Source organism: Citrus clementina, unplaced genomic scaffold, assembly GCF_000493195.1.
Source record: "Citrus clementina cultivar Clemenules unplaced genomic scaffold, Citrus_clementina_v1.0 scaffold_4, whole genome shotgun sequence".
Lineage (NCBI taxonomy): Eukaryota > Viridiplantae > Streptophyta > Magnoliopsida > Sapindales > Rutaceae > Citrus > Citrus x clementina.
The window spans coordinates 24,191,568-24,210,387 of NW_006262274.1; the positions used below are offsets into that span (position 1 = coordinate 24,191,568).

At 34.9% G+C, this 18,820-nt stretch overlaps 4 protein-coding genes across 8 annotated transcripts; 2 read left to right on the forward strand and 2 right to left on the reverse strand.

Moving 5' to 3' along the window:
- The first annotated feature begins 1,292 nt into the window (after positions 1-1,292).
- LOC18044218 (protein argonaute 7) lies at positions 1,293-5,477 on the forward strand. 3 transcript variants are annotated; one of them, XM_024185864.1, is made up of 4 exons: positions 1,293-1,894; positions 2,487-3,723; positions 3,872-5,312; positions 5,365-5,477. In XM_024185864.1, exons 1-4 carry the CDS (start codon positions 1,489-1,491, stop codon positions 5,380-5,382), a joined length of 3,102 nt encoding a protein of 1,033 aa, XP_024041632.1. In that variant the 5' UTR covers positions 1,293-1,488; the 3' UTR covers positions 5,383-5,477. The 3 variants fall into 3 exon arrangements, with proteins under 3 accessions (XP_024041632.1, XP_024041631.1, XP_006438760.1); XM_024185863.1 differs by having other exon boundaries at positions 3,872-5,477; XM_006438697.2 differs by having other exon boundaries at positions 2,496-3,723; positions 3,872-5,477.
- A 6,148-nt stretch (positions 5,478-11,625) lies between these two features.
- On the reverse strand, positions 11,626-14,382 carry LOC18044219 (protein UXT homolog). 3 transcript variants are annotated; one of them, XM_006438699.2, is made up of 7 exons: positions 14,120-14,382; positions 13,576-13,675; positions 13,237-13,266; positions 12,730-12,831; positions 12,454-12,561; positions 12,293-12,347; positions 11,626-11,993 (listed from the first exon to the last, which is right to left on the reverse strand). In XM_006438699.2, exons 2-7 carry the CDS (start codon positions 13,665-13,667, stop codon positions 11,925-11,927), a joined length of 456 nt encoding a protein of 151 aa, XP_006438762.1. In that variant the 5' UTR covers positions 13,668-13,675; positions 14,120-14,382; the 3' UTR covers positions 11,626-11,924. The 3 variants fall into 3 exon arrangements, with proteins under 3 accessions (XP_006438762.1, XP_024042601.1, XP_006438761.1); XM_024186833.1 differs by having other exon boundaries at positions 13,576-13,678; XM_006438698.2 differs by having other exon boundaries at positions 13,576-14,382.
- A 722-nt stretch (positions 14,383-15,104) lies between these two features.
- On the forward strand, positions 15,105-16,316 carry LOC112099281. Its single transcript, XM_024186584.1, has 2 exons — positions 15,105-15,486; positions 15,594-16,316. Exons 1-2 carry the CDS (start codon positions 15,135-15,137, stop codon positions 15,770-15,772), a joined length of 531 nt encoding a protein of 176 aa, XP_024042352.1. The 5' UTR covers positions 15,105-15,134; the 3' UTR covers positions 15,773-16,316.
- Positions 16,317-16,413: 97 nt separating this feature from the next.
- On the reverse strand, positions 16,414-18,545 carry LOC18045625. Its single transcript, XM_006438700.2, has one exon. The coding sequence runs from the start codon at positions 17,873-17,875 to the stop codon at positions 16,790-16,792; it is 1,086 nt and encodes a 361-aa protein (XP_006438763.1). The 5' UTR covers positions 17,876-18,545; the 3' UTR covers positions 16,414-16,789.
- Between the last annotated feature and the right edge of the window lie 275 nt (positions 18,546-18,820).

Sequence of the window (18,820 nt, forward strand, 5' to 3'; positions counted from 1 at the left end):
GAGAGAGAGAGAGAGAGAGGTTAAGTTAAGGAATTGGGAACTTTAATTTACATATATTTATGATTAATTTTTTAATGTAATTTTATGATTAAAATTAAAAATATAAATAATTAAAATAAAGAATGTGGGTTGGCGGATACTTGCATTGGTATGTAGCAGTTTTTCTTCTCAATATCAACACCACCAATAATTCACCGGGGGGTTTAAGATTGAAATATTAAACCCACCAACAACTCACAAAATTACCCGCAGTGGACGGATTTAAGCAAGTTTGCAGGTTGACATGTAATATTGACATCCCTATTCTTAAACGTTTAATAGCTTCTTCTTTTTTTAATTTCTAGGTTTTTATTTTTTATATTAAGAAAGAAATTTGTAGTTCATGGTTGCATAAATTTGACATTAAGATGTCCTTTTCTTTGTAGCTCAAAAAGCATTTTTAAAATGAGCATCCTCCTTTATAAATAATTATAAAGTGGGTAAATTTCACCTATATTAGTGCAAAATTTTTTAGTTGTATTTGATAAACTCTCAAATTATGCTACACATAAATGCCAGTGACATGCACCCATTTGTAAATTGTTACAGTAGTATATAGTAATACAAAACTTAAAAAAGACGTTAAATTCTAGTTGTTGGGTAAGCATATTTGTTGAAGCTGGTTTCAAACTCAAAAGAAGAATTAACGTTAACTCTATACTTGGCAATTTGGTTAATTTTGCATTTGCTTTTGTATCGTGTCACCCACTCTTATTATTTTAATAATTCTGCAGTCTGGTCACTGGTGTCCCTAATAGTTCCAACATGTGTAAAACACAAGCTTTATTTTTCATTGATCTTAAATTAGTCTATGTTAATGATGAAGTTGATTTACACGATGATGCTAAAAGGATTCAAAAGATAGTATTATAGGGGGAAAAAAAAGATTTTTAAAATAAAATTTGACCAAAACCCCGCATGAAAACTCCAATCACCATCAGCCAAGAACAGTTATTTTTGAAAATGAAATTTAGGCCTTTCCCTTTCCCTTTCCCACCTCATTTATAATTTGACTACAAAAGCATTCAAGCAAAAGGCCCCTAATGAAACGGCCAGCATTGCCAAATTTGCTTGACACATAGTCAATGACTCATAAAGAGATATACCTGAAGCCTAACATTGTGCTTGTTTACACGCATTGCATAGCTCCAAAAAGACATTTGCTGCCCTTTCACTGCTAACGTGTGACCATTTTTAACTTTCTTTTGAGGCAAGGCCAGATACAATAGTTTCGTTTTGAATATCACATTCATCGTATTTATACGTGTAGGTGTAACATAAAGCCTCTTGAGAATCAAGAAACACTAGACACAAAGAACCTCAGCTACTAAAGCCTCAGCTCTCTTTATTTCCTTTATTTTCCTCTCCCTTGCAATAACTACATCTCCTGTTCTGCCACTTTCATATCAAAACACTACTGCCTTTGCTTCTTTCTCACTCAATCAACTCATGGAAGAAACAGCAGATGAGTCCAATGCAAACAAGAAATGCAATAACAACAACAACAACACCAACAGCAAAACAAGAACTTTTAGAGGCAGTACTAATACTAATCCTCACAGGCACCAGTATCAGTATCAATATCAGTATCAGTACCAGTACCAGCAACATCATCAGCTGTGGCAATATTCAAACCATTTTGGGTTCTGTAACCAAAACCAGCATCAAAATTACTACCCAGCTTTGCTTCCTTTGCCTCCTACTATTCCTTTGCAACTTGCCTTAGCTCCACCTCTTCCTCAAAACCAAAGCTTTGTATCAAAAACCCATTTGCACAAACCTTCATGTAAGCTCCATAACCCTTCTCTTGCTACTTCCTCTGATGCCCATGCCCATGTTGTTAATATTTCACCAGGTAACCCAATATGTTTATGGTTCTAAACTTTTTTGCTTCTTCTTCTTCTTATTATTATTATTTTAAATGCAAATATGGTTTAAGCATAGGATTCTGTGTTCGAACTGGGGAATCTTCGTCTTAATATGGAAGCAGATTTATTTTTCCCTTTTCGTTGATTGTTTTTGTAGGCTTTTTTACTCTGAAGGTTTATATTTGTTGGCTGGTTTCAGTGTGTGTGTGAAAAAGAAAAAAAAAGTTTTTTTTTCATTGTCTGTGTGATAAAAAAGAAAAAAAAAAGTGTTTTTTTTTTATTATTTCAAAAAGCTAAAGCCTTCAAGAGAGGAAATGTTTATTATTCTGTTGGTCTTTTTTGAAATCAAAAAGGAAAATCAAAATTTTTGTTTCAATATCTCTCATTTGACCGCTTTTGATTTTGTTTTTCAGCAATAAGGATGATATTGTTGCCAAAATGATACTTTTTGATTGTTTTCATGTATGAATCTGGTAGTAGCTTTTGAAATATCACTTAAACTGGAATGAGATCTTATCATACAGGTGTTCATGAGTTCTACATATCAGTTGGCTAACTATTTCTTTGAACTCACGTAAGCATCTCCAGAGGGGCTTTGCAGGAGAAACAAGGTAGCTGTTAAAGGAAATGATGGAAGAAGGATCACGGGTGCCAAAACACAAGCACTTGTCGCTGCAAGGAGGCCAGATGCTGGTGGTGTAGAAGGGGCAGTGATTTCTCTCCTTGCCAATCATTTTCTAGTCCAATTGGACCCATCACAGAGGATTTTCCATTACAATGTTGAAATGTCACCAAGTCCTTCCAAGGAAGTTGCGCGACTGATCAAACAAAAACTCGTGGAGGAAAATTCTTCTATGCTTTCTGGTGCTTATCCTGCATTTGATGGCAGAAAAAACATTTACAGTCCTGTTGAATTCGAAAATGATAGGCTTGAGTTCTTCGTTAGCCTCCCTATTCCTACTAGCAAGTCGGTGTTGCCTTCTGGAGAACTCAAGGAATTGATACACAAGCAGCATCAGCTGAAACTGTTTCGTATAAATATCAAACTTGTGTCAAAGTATGATGGAAAGGAATTGAGTAGATACTTGAGCAAAGAGGACAATGATTGGATCCCACTCCCTCAGGATTATCTCCATGCTTTGGATGTTGTCTTGAGGGAGAACCCGAGCGAGAAATGTATACCTGTGGGGAGATCACTATATTCGTCTTCAATGGGAGGTGCAAAGGAAATTGGAGGAGGAGCTGTTGGATTGAGAGGATTCTTTCAGAGTCTTAGACCAACACAACAAGGACTGTCCCTCAATGTGGATTCCTCTGTTAGTGCTTTCCATGAAAGCGTTGGAGTAATTCCCTACTTGCAAAAGCGTCTTGAGTTTCTTAAAGACCTTTCCCAAAGGAAGACGAGAGGCTTGAGTGGTGATCAAAAGAAAGAAGTGGAGAGGGCCCTGAAGAACATCAGGGTCTTTGTTTGCCATAGAGAAACGGTACAGAGATACCGGGTTTATGGTTTGACTGAAGAAGTTACTGAAAATCTTTGGTTTGCAGACAGGGATGGAAAGAATATAAGGCTTCTGAGTTACTTCAAGGATCACTACAATTATAACATACAATTTAGAAATTTACCATGTTTGCAGATCAGTAGGAGCAAACCATGTTATCTTCCTATGGAGCTTTGCATGATTTGCGAAGGCCAGAAGTTCCTTGGGAAGCTTTCAGATGATCAGACAGCAAGAATACTTAAGATGGGTTGCCAAAGGCCAAAAGAAAGAAAGGCTATGATAGATGGAGTCATGCGAGGACCTGTTGGTCCAACAAGGTAACTTCAATACTAGTTAGAAAGATCCATTAATGAAGAGATATTTTTCAGTTATCTTGAAACTTGATTGTGATGAATAAGATCATCACTACTTATTTTGATATCTTAAGTTCTTTTCTCTGATGGATTTAGAATTTTTTCTTGACAGTGGCAACCAGGGAAGAGAATTCAAACTCCATGTTTCAAGGGAAATGACAAGATTGAATGGGAGAATACTCCAACCTCCAAAGCTAAAGCTTGGTGATGGAGGCCACATAAGAGATCTTGTTCCTTGCCGCCATGACCGCCAATGGAACTTTCTTGAGAGTCATGTCTTTGAAGGAACACGAATTGAAAGGTGGGCACTGTTAAGTTTTGGTGGCAGCCATGATCAGAAGTCCGCCATTCCGAAGTTCATTTGCCAGTTATCTCAACGGTGTGAGCAATTGGGAATCTTTCTTAACAAAAGTACAATCATTAGCCCTCAATTTGAACAAACCCATGTGCTTAATAATGTTTCTCTCTTGGAATCTAAACTCAAGAAAATCCATGAAGCTGCCTCAAACAATCTCCAGCTTCTCATATGTGTTATGGAAAGGAAGCACAAGGGGTACGCAGATTTGAAACGAATAGCAGAAACTAGTGTTGGGGTTGTAAGTCAGTGTTGCTTGTACTCAAATCTTGGCAAGTTGAGTTCACAGTTTCTGGCAAATTTGGCTCTCAAGATCAATGCCAAGGTTGGTGGGTGCACTGTAGCTTTGTACAACTCATTACCCTCTCAGATACCGCGCCTTTTCTTTCCTGATGAGCCAGTAATCTTTATGGGAGCTGATGTCACTCATCCTCACCCACTAGATGATTTCAGTCCATCTGTTGCAGCCGTGGTTGGCAGCATGAACTGGCCAGCGGCTAACAAGTATGCGTCAAGGATGAGGTCCCAAACACATCGACAAGAAATAATCCAAGATCTTGGTATGATGGTTGGAGAATTACTTGATGACTTTTACCATGAATTAAACAAACTTCCTCGGAGAATAATCTTCTTCAGAGATGGGGTAAGTGAAACTCAATTTTATAAAGTGCTGCAAGAGGAACTACAATCGATCAGAGAAGCTTGTTCAAGATTTCCTGGTTATAGTCCTCCCATTACGTTTGTAGTGGTACAAAAGAGACACCACACAAGGCTGTTTCCATATGACAATGATCCATCTTCAGCTCACAATCAATCTTCTGATGAAAACATTCCTCCAGGGACTGTTGTAGATACTGTGATAACTCATCCAAGGGAATTTGATTTCTATCTTTGCAGCCACTGGGGAGTTAAGGGAACAAGCAGGCCAACACATTATCATATTCTATGGGATGATAACAAGTTCACTTCTGATGAACTACAGAAGCTAGTTTACAATCTGTGCTACACGTTTGTGAGGTGCACCAAGCCTGTTTCATTGGTGCCTCCGGCTTACTATGCCCATTTGGCTGCATACAGAGGTAGACTTTACCTTGAACGTTCAGAATCAGCAACTTTAATGGGAAGTTCTTCTGCAATCTGCCGAGCTGCCCCTCCAAAGGCGGCGCCTCTACCAAAACTTAGTGAGAATGTTAAGAAACTCATGTTCTACTGCTAATTGTTCATGCCACATCATTGCATATCCAAAGAAACTCATGTTCTACTGCTAATTGTTCATGCCGCATCATTGCATATCCAGAACTATCGAATTGTATTCACTCTAGTGCAATAAAAATTTAGTCCAGTATATATATTGCAAGATTAGACACTATAGCTAGCTATTTTACGTAGGCTAACCCAAGAATGAGTTGCTAATTATTGGATTTAAGGCCTACTAAATGAAGCAATTTGTTGTGACGTCTCCTATTAATTAAGAAACAAATGACAAGTTGCTAATCTCAAATTAGAAGAAAAAAAGGATCTTAAATAGTTGGATCAATGTGAAGACAAAAGCCAAATCAGTTTAGATACTTCCAAAACAACCAATGCTTTTTGGAAAGGAATAATTACTCTACTTAGTAATTAGTTCACTGTATGATTAGCCCCACAAGAAATAATGATTAGTTTGTTCCATAATAATTTGACAAATGAAACATACTTTTAAGCAGAATCTTGTCACTTACATTAAAATAAAGTATAAAATCCAATGTGAATAAAATGCTGTACTACAAAAGAGTTCAGTGATTTAACATCTCCATCTTTTGAATCAATAATGGGCTTTATTTATTTTTCTTGATTCTTTTTGAGATATATACAAATGGGCGCAGTTGACTTCATGTTTTTGAAGATTACCTATAAGGTCCCTGAGCAAAAATTAAAAAAAAAAACATCGAGGTCATTTGCCGAAGTTACTCCTATTTCTGAAAGCAACAAATACTATGTCATTACAGTAACTACTGAGCATGTATGTGTATGACCCGGAAAGCATGACCGGTCGCAGAAAAGATTGAAGAATAAGCAGAGATAGGATCTAGCTGCTTCAGCCTTTAGGCCAGTTTTGGGACCATAAAAAAGGGCATCCCAATTTTGAAAAAAAAAAAAAAAAAAGACTGATTAAGAGTTTCTTCAAAAATGCTGCATGGCTGGTATCTTTGTCAGTTGTATATTATACCTATTTTCAATGCATGCAGCATTAGGATGAAGAAGAGGTGACAGAGTCGCTGGAGTTGCATAATTCAGACGCAAAAGAAAACAATAAATAAAGCCACTTCCGTATAGCTGACCCACCAAAATATAGAGAACAACTTTATCATTTAAATCCATGAGATTTTACATTATTTCATATGTGCTCGCATATTATTTAAATATTTATTCAAATAGGTCCAATAGATCTTCTAACATTAGAGCTTCTACAAATGAAACTCCTGAGAGAAAAAATAGATTGTCCAATTGTCGGTTTATAATGTTGGGGATAAATTTCACCTGCATTAACTAGTAGTAAAAGTTCTAAAAAAAGTCCGAAGGAAAAAAGAAAAAAAAACTTACAAAAATGATTTCTTTTCTTGACCATTGGGCAACAATTAGGAGTTGCCATTAGAAAACTATTATACTAATACAATAAGAGTTGTCACTAGAGGTGGGCAAAACTAAAACAAACTTGTAAAATTACCCGCTCAGTTCAATTTTTAAGGGTTCAATTCAGTTTTTTTTGTAAAAAAAATGAATATTTCAATTCGATATAAAAATAAATACTTTTGATTCAATTTTTAGTTTAAATTTTCAAATCTAAAAACCGAATTGAAAAACTAAAAAAATAATTTTTAAATTAAAAAAAATATCATGTGGCCTTGAGGGGTGGGTCGAATTGAACGGGACCCAAAAAATTCAATTCGATTCGGAGTTTTATAACTAAAAAAGAAAAATATGTATTAATACTGAAACCTAACTGAATGTAAATTTCTGATTTTTTGAAATTCTCAAACCAAACCGAACTGAAATTTTTTGATTTATTTCGAAACCAAACTGATCTGAACTAGTGCCCACCCTTAGTTATCACTAGGAAACTTTTATGCTAATAAATTTTATTACTCTGTATACTCATATGTTAAATTTAAAAAATTAAGCTTTATTTTCTGTACTCTTTAAAGTATCAAAAATGACCTTACTGAAACCACTTAAATTGCTTTATTCAAAACACTAATTAAACTATTTAACACACTAAAAAAAATTAATAATGATTTAGTATATACATCACTAGAATCAAATTATGTTGTAAATAAAATCTTTAACATAAGTTTTAGTTATTAGTTCTTGTTATTAAAGAATTTGTTCAAAATAGTTTTTACACCTCAATTTTTTAACATAAAAATTGAAAAAAAAAAGGCCATGTGGCCAAAAAAAAAAGACAAAAGAAGAAGAAGAAGAAGAAGAAGAAGAAGAGAAAGAAAAGAAGGAGACAACAACAAAAGATACTTTTAATTTTTTTTTTTTTGAAAATCAAAAGGAAAAAATATGTTCAAAACATTTTAAGAATTGATTTGGTCATTAGTAATAAAATTTTAGGGTTTATGGTAAGAGGAATTATAAAATGAATAGTGAGTGTGCTATATGAGTGTTCAAAATAATTATATTATATTATTTTATAGGAGAGAGTCCCTAATAGTAATTCATATAATGGATATTTTTATGATAAAATATTTCATTAAAATAGTAGTGTTCAGAGTAAATTTTAGAGTATAAATAATCTCATCCTTAATTATATGATATCTCCAATAAATATTTTAGCAATTTCATCAAGCTACTTTAAGCATCATTAAAGCACAATAATCATCTCGATTTATTCAAATGATTCAAAGAAGTTATTCAAATTGAATCCAACAAGGGCATGAAGAAGTAAGCTACACAACTAATTTACTGAGACACATGTATGTATGTATTTGTGTTGTAGGTAGATAGGTAAGTAGGTATAAATTTGTTAAAATAATATATTGATATTTTGAATAATATCTTTTAAAAAATACATTGTAAAAATTCCATTTAAAAATTTAAAAATTGAGATTTTTATTTTTATCTTAAAAGAATATATATAAATGAGTTTCTAAATTCAAAATAAAGAAAGAGTTTTCCAATTTTTGCTTTGATCTACCCAACCCAAGTTATGGATTGAAAATGAGAAAATGTAAAGAAGAAGGGAAAGTGGATGATAAAATCCAAACAAGAATGAGAGAGAACAAGGGGTGAGGCGGGGGTGGTAGCAATTAATGAGAGAAAGAAAAGAACAAAATAAGAGCTAACAAAAGATAGGGTTTCAAGTAAAAAGGCTACCCGCTCTGACTTTCGACTTCCCCTTTTGTCTCTTCAGCTCTGTCTGTCTCTCTGTCTCTCTCTCTCTCTGTCTCTCTCTCTGTCTCTCTCTCTGTGTGTAATCTGTATCAGCCTCAGCCTCGGCCTCAGGCGTCAGCAACGTATGGCCGCTTTCACCTCGCGCCCCCCCCCCCCCAATCACCATTAATATTTCTCTCTTACTTTGCTTTCTTTTTCATTTTTTTATTTTTTACCTTTTTTTGGTTTTTGGCGTCTATCACCATCGGAAAGACTTTTGTGTGGTACACGGTCACAGCAACGGACAGAAGTACTCAGAAATAAACGTGGGTTTAGACAGAACGTAGGGACCACCAGTTAGCCTCTCATCTACGTGACACGTGGTGTTTTGGCCTTTTGAGGCCTTCGTATCACGAGTTAAGAATTTTTCGCAGCATATTGGTGCGACAATTAGATAATTATTGTCCGAAACAATTGTTAAGTAAGCCAGCCTTGAATTTTTTTGATGAGTTAAGTGAGAATGCTTGCAGAGGAACTAAAGAGAAAGAGAAAAGAGAGCAAGTAAGCTAGAGAACATTTGTATTATTCATAAAAGTGTGCACAAGGGCCTGCTTAGTTGCTAAGAGTTGTTTGCATGTAATGCTATTTGACAAAGCCCCTATTTACTGGGAGACTTGCCTAGTTCCACTAAGATTTAGAACCTTCCAATCAAATTTAGAGAGTTTTCATGATATAGAGAGCTCTTATTTATGCAACGTCCTAGAAAGTTACACATACAAGTGCCTAGAGCATTCACATTCTACATGTATCTAAATAGTTTTTCGATATTTACGAGTGAAAGTAGAGTTCTAGAGTGGGAGCCTTCTGGATAGCTTGAAACTTAGGCGGCCCATAACTTCCAGCTGCTCTTACTATCATCTTTTTTTCTGCATCTCTTAATTAGCTATCTTTTTAGTTTGTTCCCCCCTCCCTCTTTTCTTCAATTTTGCAACATCTAATTAATTTTAGGGAGATTTTAGTTTCTTCCTACTGAAATTAATATATACCCCTTATTCTATTGTTTTCATAATATTCAATAACTTTCTCTCATAAAAAAAAAAAATTTTAAGGAAAGAAAGGTAAATAAGTAATTTCCTTAATATTTGATTGTTAGAATATAAAATATATACTTAGTATAAGGAAAAAAAAAGTTAAAAATAACAAAAGTACCATAAACATGCATTTAAAAACAATGGTAAGACTATAAAATTATAATGTCGGGAAGATTATAAGGTATTATAAAAACAGTAGAGGGGCAAGTGGTATGTATTGATTTCAATAGAAGGAAATTGACAACTACTTTTCATTTAATGTGCTAATAATATTTTATATCATATATATAGATTTTTTTTTTTTTTTGGTTTTCCTTAAATCCAATATAAAAAATGAGTTTTTATAGATAGAACAAATTAGTGGTATATTTACTATTTGGTAATGGAAATGGGGTTAGAATGGAAATGACGATTTAGAATAAAAAATTTGTTTGTTTCAACTATAGTAATTGGAATCGAAATGAATGGTATTTTCTTTTATGTGTTTATTTTGTTCTAGAATCGAAATAACTTTTGCAAGTGATTAAATTGTCTTTAGTTAACTATTATTATCATTGTCATCGTAATAAATATTAACAATAAATAAATTAGAAATAACAACAAAAATACAACAACAAGAACAACAGCAACAACAATACGAAATTAAAAATAAGTACAAAAACAATAGATAAATGAAATTAGAGAGCAACGGCAGTGTTGGGAAATCAGCAAGTGGTAGTGACAATAAGAGAGTAACAACGACGAGTGCAGATGGTGCTGCGCAATGATTAACAACGACTACAGTGCAAGGCTAACCTTTCGTGTTTGATTGGACATGTGTGATGGTTTCTGCGACTACCGGCGACGTGACATGGGTTCAATTGGCTGCTGATTCTCATCAACAATAAAAGGGATTAGGGTTTCGACGAGCTGAATTGAACTTGGGCATTTTGTTTTATTTTACTTTTAGATTGAGAATATATTTAGTATTAAGAAATATTGATCAGATAAAATAATCAATACCGAGAATGAGATTTCAATTTCCAACCCCCTGGAGATTAGAAACTCATTTCTCATACTCAAATGATTGTGAAACCCACCAATTTAATTCTCATTCCCTTAGTTTAAAAGTGAACATATTATTCATTTTCATTCTCTAATTTCTCATTTTCATTATTAACTAATAAACGCACCGCAGCAAAAACTGAAAAAAAGGCACTTCCCATCATTTTTTTGAGAAATTTGTAAAATTAAACTTACCATCAAAACCGAATCCTGTCCAAAATAATATCTTAAATGAGACTTTTTCAAAATTTTCCCCCTTTTTCCATTTTTTACGAATTATGTTTTTTCAACAATTTTTCATCTCGGTATGATATCATCGGAAACATTATTCATGGTGACGATGAGGGATAAGTTTTCCTGGCAAAAAAGTAAATACATAATTGTTATTTTTACCAGAATAAATAAATAAATAAATAATTGAACTGAATAAAAATACAATTTTCTATTTCACGATTATCGAGGAAATAAGTGATGAGAGATTCTGCGTGACGTCGCCGGATTCCTTCTGTCGGCAACGGGAACTTGTTGACACACAACTCGACAGCCCGTCAAACAAAATAAGTTAACCACATCTAGCTTTCCGTCAAATCAAACCCCACACACATCAATTCCAGCTCAAATCTGCTCTCCCCTTTCCTTTTATTTAATTTCTTTTTCTTTTTCTTTTTCAAATTTTAAATAAAGAGATTTTCCCTCCATTCTGATTGATTGATCATTGATTGATCTAGCAGATGGTATCAACCCTCAACCCTAAGCCTAATTTCTAACATAATAGATGTTGTCAAATGATAAAAACAACAAGACATGTGCATGAGTTTCATGTGCGGTCCAATCTCAGACTTAAGCGTCATGAAGTGACTGTACCCATCATCTTCTGCTGGGTTCAAATCAGGCTCTAGTTTGTTTGTATTGTATTGTATCAAGATAATAATCTACTGCTAGTCTGCTACTGGCTACATTTCATAGCAATAGCACGCCTACAAAAGCAGTGAAGCGGGTTCGAACTGAGAAGTAACATCAGAAAAGAAAAATGGGGACCAAATGACCTGGCAACTCATCTTTTTTTCCCAAATCTCGGAGAATAGTTCTATGTGAGCCGCCAGCCCACCGCCCACTCATTTTTCAGTGTCATCTACCAATGGGTAATAAAGAGCCCAAATCCACAATTTTACAAAAAGTTTCAGCCCATAACATATTTTATCCTCCACCACTCTTGTGATTTCACTCAGTTGTTAAAAATACAAAAACAACCCGCGAGTTAAAGCAGAAGAAAGATTTAAAGTTCTAAAAAGCTAGTTATTCAAGTTCATACAATGTTAAAAGATGGCCTCCTGAACACTTGTCTCAGCAGGGAGTTGGAGTAACTCACAAATCCCTTCACAAACCTGAAAGCAATTCAATGGATGCATATCAGAAGTGGACCAACAGAAAAAGAACAATTTCCGTTCATATTGATCATATGCTAGTAGTTACTTCTTGTCATTTAGAACCCAATCATTTGCATTCATATTATCTGCTAAACCCTAAACAATATAATATTCCAGCCATCTAAGCTAACTCTCATATTTGAGAGACAAGCTTGAAGAGGCTTAAGCAGCTTTGCAACTCCATAAAATATGTAGAAAAGCCAAGAATGAATAAAGAAAGCACAAAAAGAGAAAGATCCAACATATAATAAACATACCAATTTAATCTGGGCTTTAATTGATGCAATAAGGCGAGTGTACTCGTCTATTTGCCTGCAGAAAGCAATTCAATAATGCATCAAGTTTGAAATTGAAAGTAATTTCCGAGAAAGAGAAAAGACACAATTTGCCAAAAATTAACTAAACCATAAAATTATACCTGGCTATTTTATCTTCTCTTTGTGATATGAACTTCAAAGCTTCAGACCAGGTGAACTCCACATGGAATCCAAGTCCAATGTCCACAAATATATGCTGCGTATCTGGCCTGCATCCACCTCCGGCAATCCAAAATTAAAGAAGAATAGCACATTTTAAGGCCAAAAGAAAATAAAAATTAACTTCGAAAATAAGAATGAACTTAGGAAGGCTTATAATGCAAGCTTTGTAAGAATGAAAGCAGCATTAAGCACCAAAATGCATAACTGAAACTTACACATCAGCTTGCATGTATACTTCAGAGCCAAGGTTCACCAATGTCCTAAGACTCGTCACACTATTTTTCTCCAAATTCTCTATGTTCTTTCGCAAATCTGAGCTACCAGCGTTTAGTGTCAAGTAAAACCAGATAAAAGAAACAATCACCAAGTTGGATAATAAGGAAGGACATAATGATTGTAAAGGATTCAGTTTCAGTGCCTCTTTCAGGATGTTTCTGTGCTTTGAATTGAACATCTATTTTAGAAGAACATCTCTTTGATTCTAAAATATTACTTCATATACAGTCAAAATAAAAAAGCTCCAATACAGTGAGCCAGCTTCAAGAATTTCGCTAGTGATTGAAAAAAAAAAATCTCTTTATCAAGATTCAATCAAAACCCAAAAAATGATAATTACCATTTACAAATAAATTGATCCGGCCGATGTCATTCATGGAGAACTACTTCTTATTAAGTAAAAGAAAATCAAATATATCTCTCAACAAACACGAATCCAAGGATACAAAATCTTTTGTTGTTCAAAGACCTTGTCTCTGCAAAGTGAAACAAAGTAAGCAGTCAGAACATGAACCTTTATTGTAAATCAAAGTGCTTGAGCCAGTCATTAGGTTTCAATAAAAAATTGACGCACCACTCTACCCATATTATCATTATAAACTCGACAAGCAGATAATTTGTTCAGCACACTAATCAAAATTAATGATGCTAGATTTAATTATACTAGGCATGAAGCTATTAAAGGAGAACTATTAAAAACGAATAAAAATATCAGAGACCAAGCATGAAGCTTTTATTCATCCCTTGAGCCAAAAACAGTCAAGTGAATAGAATTAGAAACGTACCGCTCCGCGATAGCACGTGTAAGGTCTGGTTTCAATCTGCGATCAACGAATTCCTCGAATTTCTGTACTTTCTCCTGACGGTAGCTATCCATTCTCAGTCCTACTAAGACAGCGCAAAAGTCAAAACTTGATCCAACATCAACAATTCAGGATGACGTAAGAACACATTGACGGGAAACACAGCAGCAACCAAGCAATGTATCAAAGACCAAGATTCAAAGCCACTATCTGATTCTTCCTATAACAATGCTAAATGCTCCCAAATATCCAGCAGCTTATTAGCGCTTTACAAGGAAAAAAAAGAAGAAGAAGAAGAAAATTTTCAATTGGACATTTTATCGAACAGTTAACGAGCAAGGCCCGACTTCAAAACTAATAACTAGAGAACATGCAACTTCAAAACTAATAACTACAGAACATGCAACTTCAAAACTGGGACAGTTTGGATACATTATCACATATCTAATATCTGCCTTCTGCTGTGCCTTTCCATGATCATCGATTGCATTTTTTTTTTCTTTCCATAGCAAAGTTAGTTGCTTACCCCTTTTTTTTTCCTTTCTTTTTTTCAAATAAGTATAGTTGCTGTGAACACGAAGGTTAAGCTATGTATGTAAGGGATTAGACCACGGATGGCGCTAATTTGAACTAAGCCTTTTTCTTCTTCAACCTTCAAAACGCACCGTTTCCGATGCTATAATTTCACCGTATTGTAAGTAAGCCGTATCAATTATTATGAAGTGATCCGACATTGATTCCGACTTTGTAGTCGATACGACGTGTTCACAGAGAATTTTGGTTTTTAAATTGTCAAAACTGACTCTCCTAACAAAACCCCTTCCAAGTTCTTAGAAAGCCCCATCGCCCAGTAAAAATTAAATGAAAATTTTAATCACTTCTAACGACGCCCCTTTTTATTCCTCAATTGAACCTTTAACGTTAATTTTTCATAAACCCCAGCAGTGAAAATATATTATGATTGCGAAAATATTTTAGTCATGCTTGCATTATCAGTACCCATTCATTCCATCATTTGTTCGGGGAACTATACATAGATACATGTACACACACACGTAAATTTTTAACTTGACTGTAATATCCAAAAGTCCTTTTTACAATTTCTTTAACTTTGTTACTAGTAGTGTCCGTCTCTCCTTTATTGCAAGATTCTCTCTTTAATCTATTTATTTATTTATTTTCAAAATATTTCTTACAACATGAAAGATTGAAAGTTGATCAATATCAGTGTAATTAATCAAATATCAATGTTTTAACCCCGACCCCGGGATACAACAATATCTAATATTTATTGATTGATTGCTGCTTCCTTGACACTGTAAGCCATTCAGTCAAATCATTTTATCGAGTGCTCCATCTCATAAATGACATGCGCATACATCATAATAAGCAAGCGTGATCTGTGCAATAAGAATAATGATACACTCTTGATTCACGATTAAATAGAAAATATTTTCAAAGCACTTGAATTATATTATACAAATAATAGTTAATAGAGTATGCTATTTGATCGATCTCTTATCTACACGCGAAAGAGATCCATGAAACTTTCTCAATGCATTGTACGTCTTGGTGTGAGCTCAAGGAGATGCTGTTCCCTTATTTTAACCCATTCTTATGTAGCAGGTAGGAAACTGATAATGAGCAAATTACTAAAGCATCGAAATGTTGATGCTCACAAGCATCCCAAAAGGCCAATCAATAGAAGAACAACAGTTGAAGTAGAAGAAGAAGAGCGAGTTTCGAAACCTGGTTCCATATCAAGTCCAGAAATGCCTTCTCTACAGGAAGATGATGCAGCATCTTTGTGTGGTGTCCATGAAAATGCCGCAGATTTTACAGACTGTGAAGTAGAAGAAGAACAAGCAAGTGTTCAAGGTTCTCGTTACCATGGTACTGTCATAGAATATTCAAGCTACGATATTGCAGTCTTACATATTGTTCAATTAGTTTTCACGCAACATCATAAGTTTCTTTCATATCATTATTTTATTTCGCAGAAATTACAGAGCCTGAAAAGACATGCAATTGCAGCCAGATCTTTGTTAACAATGGAACTGGAGTTGAAGAAGACGAAGTACCAAATTTTGTCGAAATTGACAACACATCAAAACGCCTGAGAGGCATAAGATTCAGCAATGGAGGATTTCAAGTGGACTTCGTCGTTGTTAAAAATTAGCTGGAGAAAGCTTTGTTCTTGTTCCTATAATATCTTTATTTCCTTGAACATAATATAAGTATGACAGTAGTTCTCAAAGGTTCAGTAATAAATGGTAATCACATGCAGAATCATATAAAACTCTTTTCAGCTGAAATTTATAATTACTTGAACAACAATGGTGCAGCTCATAGGAGTTAACAAATGGATTTTACCTTGCCCTTCATTTTGATCGCGGGCTGTCTCGCTACCATTTAGACAAGCAAAAATGGCATGTCCTTCAAGCTGTCTCAAATTTGTGCAAATCTGCAAGCCACACCACACATTGCACACAACAGAATCTATTTTGCAATTAACTGTTGAAGCAGCACAATTCAAAACAATATGTGAAATGCCAGTGCTTTCAACACATTACACATTTGAAATACATGAATATTGCATAAGACAGAAATGCTAAGTTGGGAAAGTAACGCATGCATCGGTGCAAGAATTTGTGGCAGTCACAGTCTTCCTGAAATGAACATATTCCTCCACACACCCGCACAGGATTTTTCAACAGTCACTCTTAAATCAGTTCTGAAATTTACTGTAATTATCATAAAAAATTCAAATCCCAGCTATGATATAATATATTCTTTAAGAACATGTAGAACTCAAATATAGAAAGTTGAAACAATCTAAAGTAACTTTTCATTATATGGAAATGATGACAGGACTAATAGGAAACATATTCCAACCAATGAACAATCAAAAAAGTTTCAATTCCCTGATTTTTTCCTCCAATCAATCCTGCCTCTTCCATTGTATCTGTAGTTATTCAATTCCATCAAGTATGGAGAAACTTGGGAGTGAAGCACATTCCACTTGCCACAAACCTTTGTGAGTGAAGGTCTACCAATATACCAACACTCAATTCCTCATCAATGTCGAAAGAATGTGACCAACAACAAAATCTGTGTTTCCCCTTTGCCGCTCCATCTTCATATTATTGAATAATAGGAGTTTTGTGGATAAACCAAACCAATTTTACAGATGACATTATTGAATATCTGTTGATTCAGGAGGAACAGCTATGGATTCTAGAATCGGCTGAGATTCACCATTCGAAGCTCCCATACCATAAGATTTGCAACTGAAGTAGAAAACAGCACTCATCATGGAATCAATAAGCACCACAAATGAGTACATTATCACTAAAAGAGGGCCTTCCCACAGTCTTGAAGATCCATCTCCATAGCTCAGGGTTGTTACTCTATGCTCAAACAAGCCCTCAATAAAACCCATCCCAACTGTTGATCCAAGAAATATCAATAGACCCACCTGAGTCTGCCCCCTAATCAAAACCCCTGACCTAAATAATGCTTGTACCCCCGAAACATCCTCCAACACAGAGATAACTATACCAATGTTACAAATAACAATAGCATTAGCATAAACAACTGAAAACACCAACCCCACCACTATTGCCGCATAGAAAACCAAATCAGGCAAAAACCAAATTGCAGAAACTGCGCTACACACAGCAACAAGAAGCACAAAAAACAACATGATGCAGCCAACAATCACCATACATACCCACAAATATGTTACCACAACCTTCTTCCAGATCTTACGAACTATCACAAAAAACTTGGAGATTTCAACCTTTTTCCTTGAGTAAGTACAATATACAGAGTAAACGACAGCAGCTTTTGACAACAAGGACGATGTAATGAACAAAGGGAAGCACATTGTCAACGAGAGAACCATTTCAGAGAATTTATGACATGAGACAGTGACAAAAGGCGTCAGTGGAAGACCACAAACTTCAGCAACTAACAAGAGCCTGTAAGTGAGTTTATTGACGATGTGTTGATCAACTACTAAGTTCGACAAAAGAATAGCTGATACTGGGCAAATGAGCACTGCAGCAGTAATCATAAAACCCGAAGAATTGAACCGGAGAATCCTAACAGTTTCTCTCAAGATGTCTAAAGCACTGGATGAATGGAATTGGTATTCACAGTGATTAATACCAGTATCAGATGACTCTAATTCAAGATTATGCAGAGGGGAACATTCAGATCCCTCTAATTTTGAGTGATTCAAGCTGACTCTAGGAGAAACAACGCTAGAGGACTCCATGATGATTAAAATATCATAACAAACTGACCAAGACGACTGTAACGATTAACGGGTAACTTAAAAATCAACAATAGGTATCAGAAAACGCACTTAAGTGAAATACGGAGAGAGTGAAAAATGAATGAGAAAATCAGATCGGCTAATGTGCGAAAAACCTGGGAGTGACGAAACCCAGACAACAACAGCAGCTAAATAGAGAGCGACGCTGGTGATTCATAACCCATTATGAGGCTGTTGACACTAATTTCAGGAGACCTCGGAAGAAATGGGAATTTGTCCAAAACGTGTGCTTTGGGGTTTTGGTGCTGACGCTGTGGAATTTTAACGTGAGTTTCTGTTTTCCCTTTTTTGTCTTTTTTCAACTTTTGACCGCGTTTCTGTAAAACGGAAATTTGTGTATTTTCATCGAACATTTTACAGGCGTTAAAGATGCCATCTTAAGATCCGTGTTTTATTTAAGGGACGGGAGCTGCCAAGTTTAGGGACAGAAACACAATTGAACAACTCACCGGAACAAAATTGTTGTGGTGCTTGACGGTTGACACAGCTTGTAATGGGATCAAATAAATGGGCTCTTCAATAGGGTTCTCAATTGGAGTTTTAGATCAAAGGGATGAATGATGGAGGGATTTGGCTCCTACCCCTTGTGCTTTTTTCTTGTAGGAGGATATGGAGGATTATCAATCACATTAATTAATTAATTAACAATATTTTCAATAATAATTTGTCTTGCTGCCACCTCACGGATAACTATGCGATGGTAATAATTTGGATATTTGACGTCTAAATAAATAAATTCATTTTTATAATTGTTGTATGTCATATTTAGAAAGTAAAAAAACTACACGGAGTTTTAATTTAATTTAATTTAACTTAATTTTATTTTATTTGGTCTTAATAAATAATTTCTATTTCTTTACAATTACATTTTGTTTCTTAGTTTTA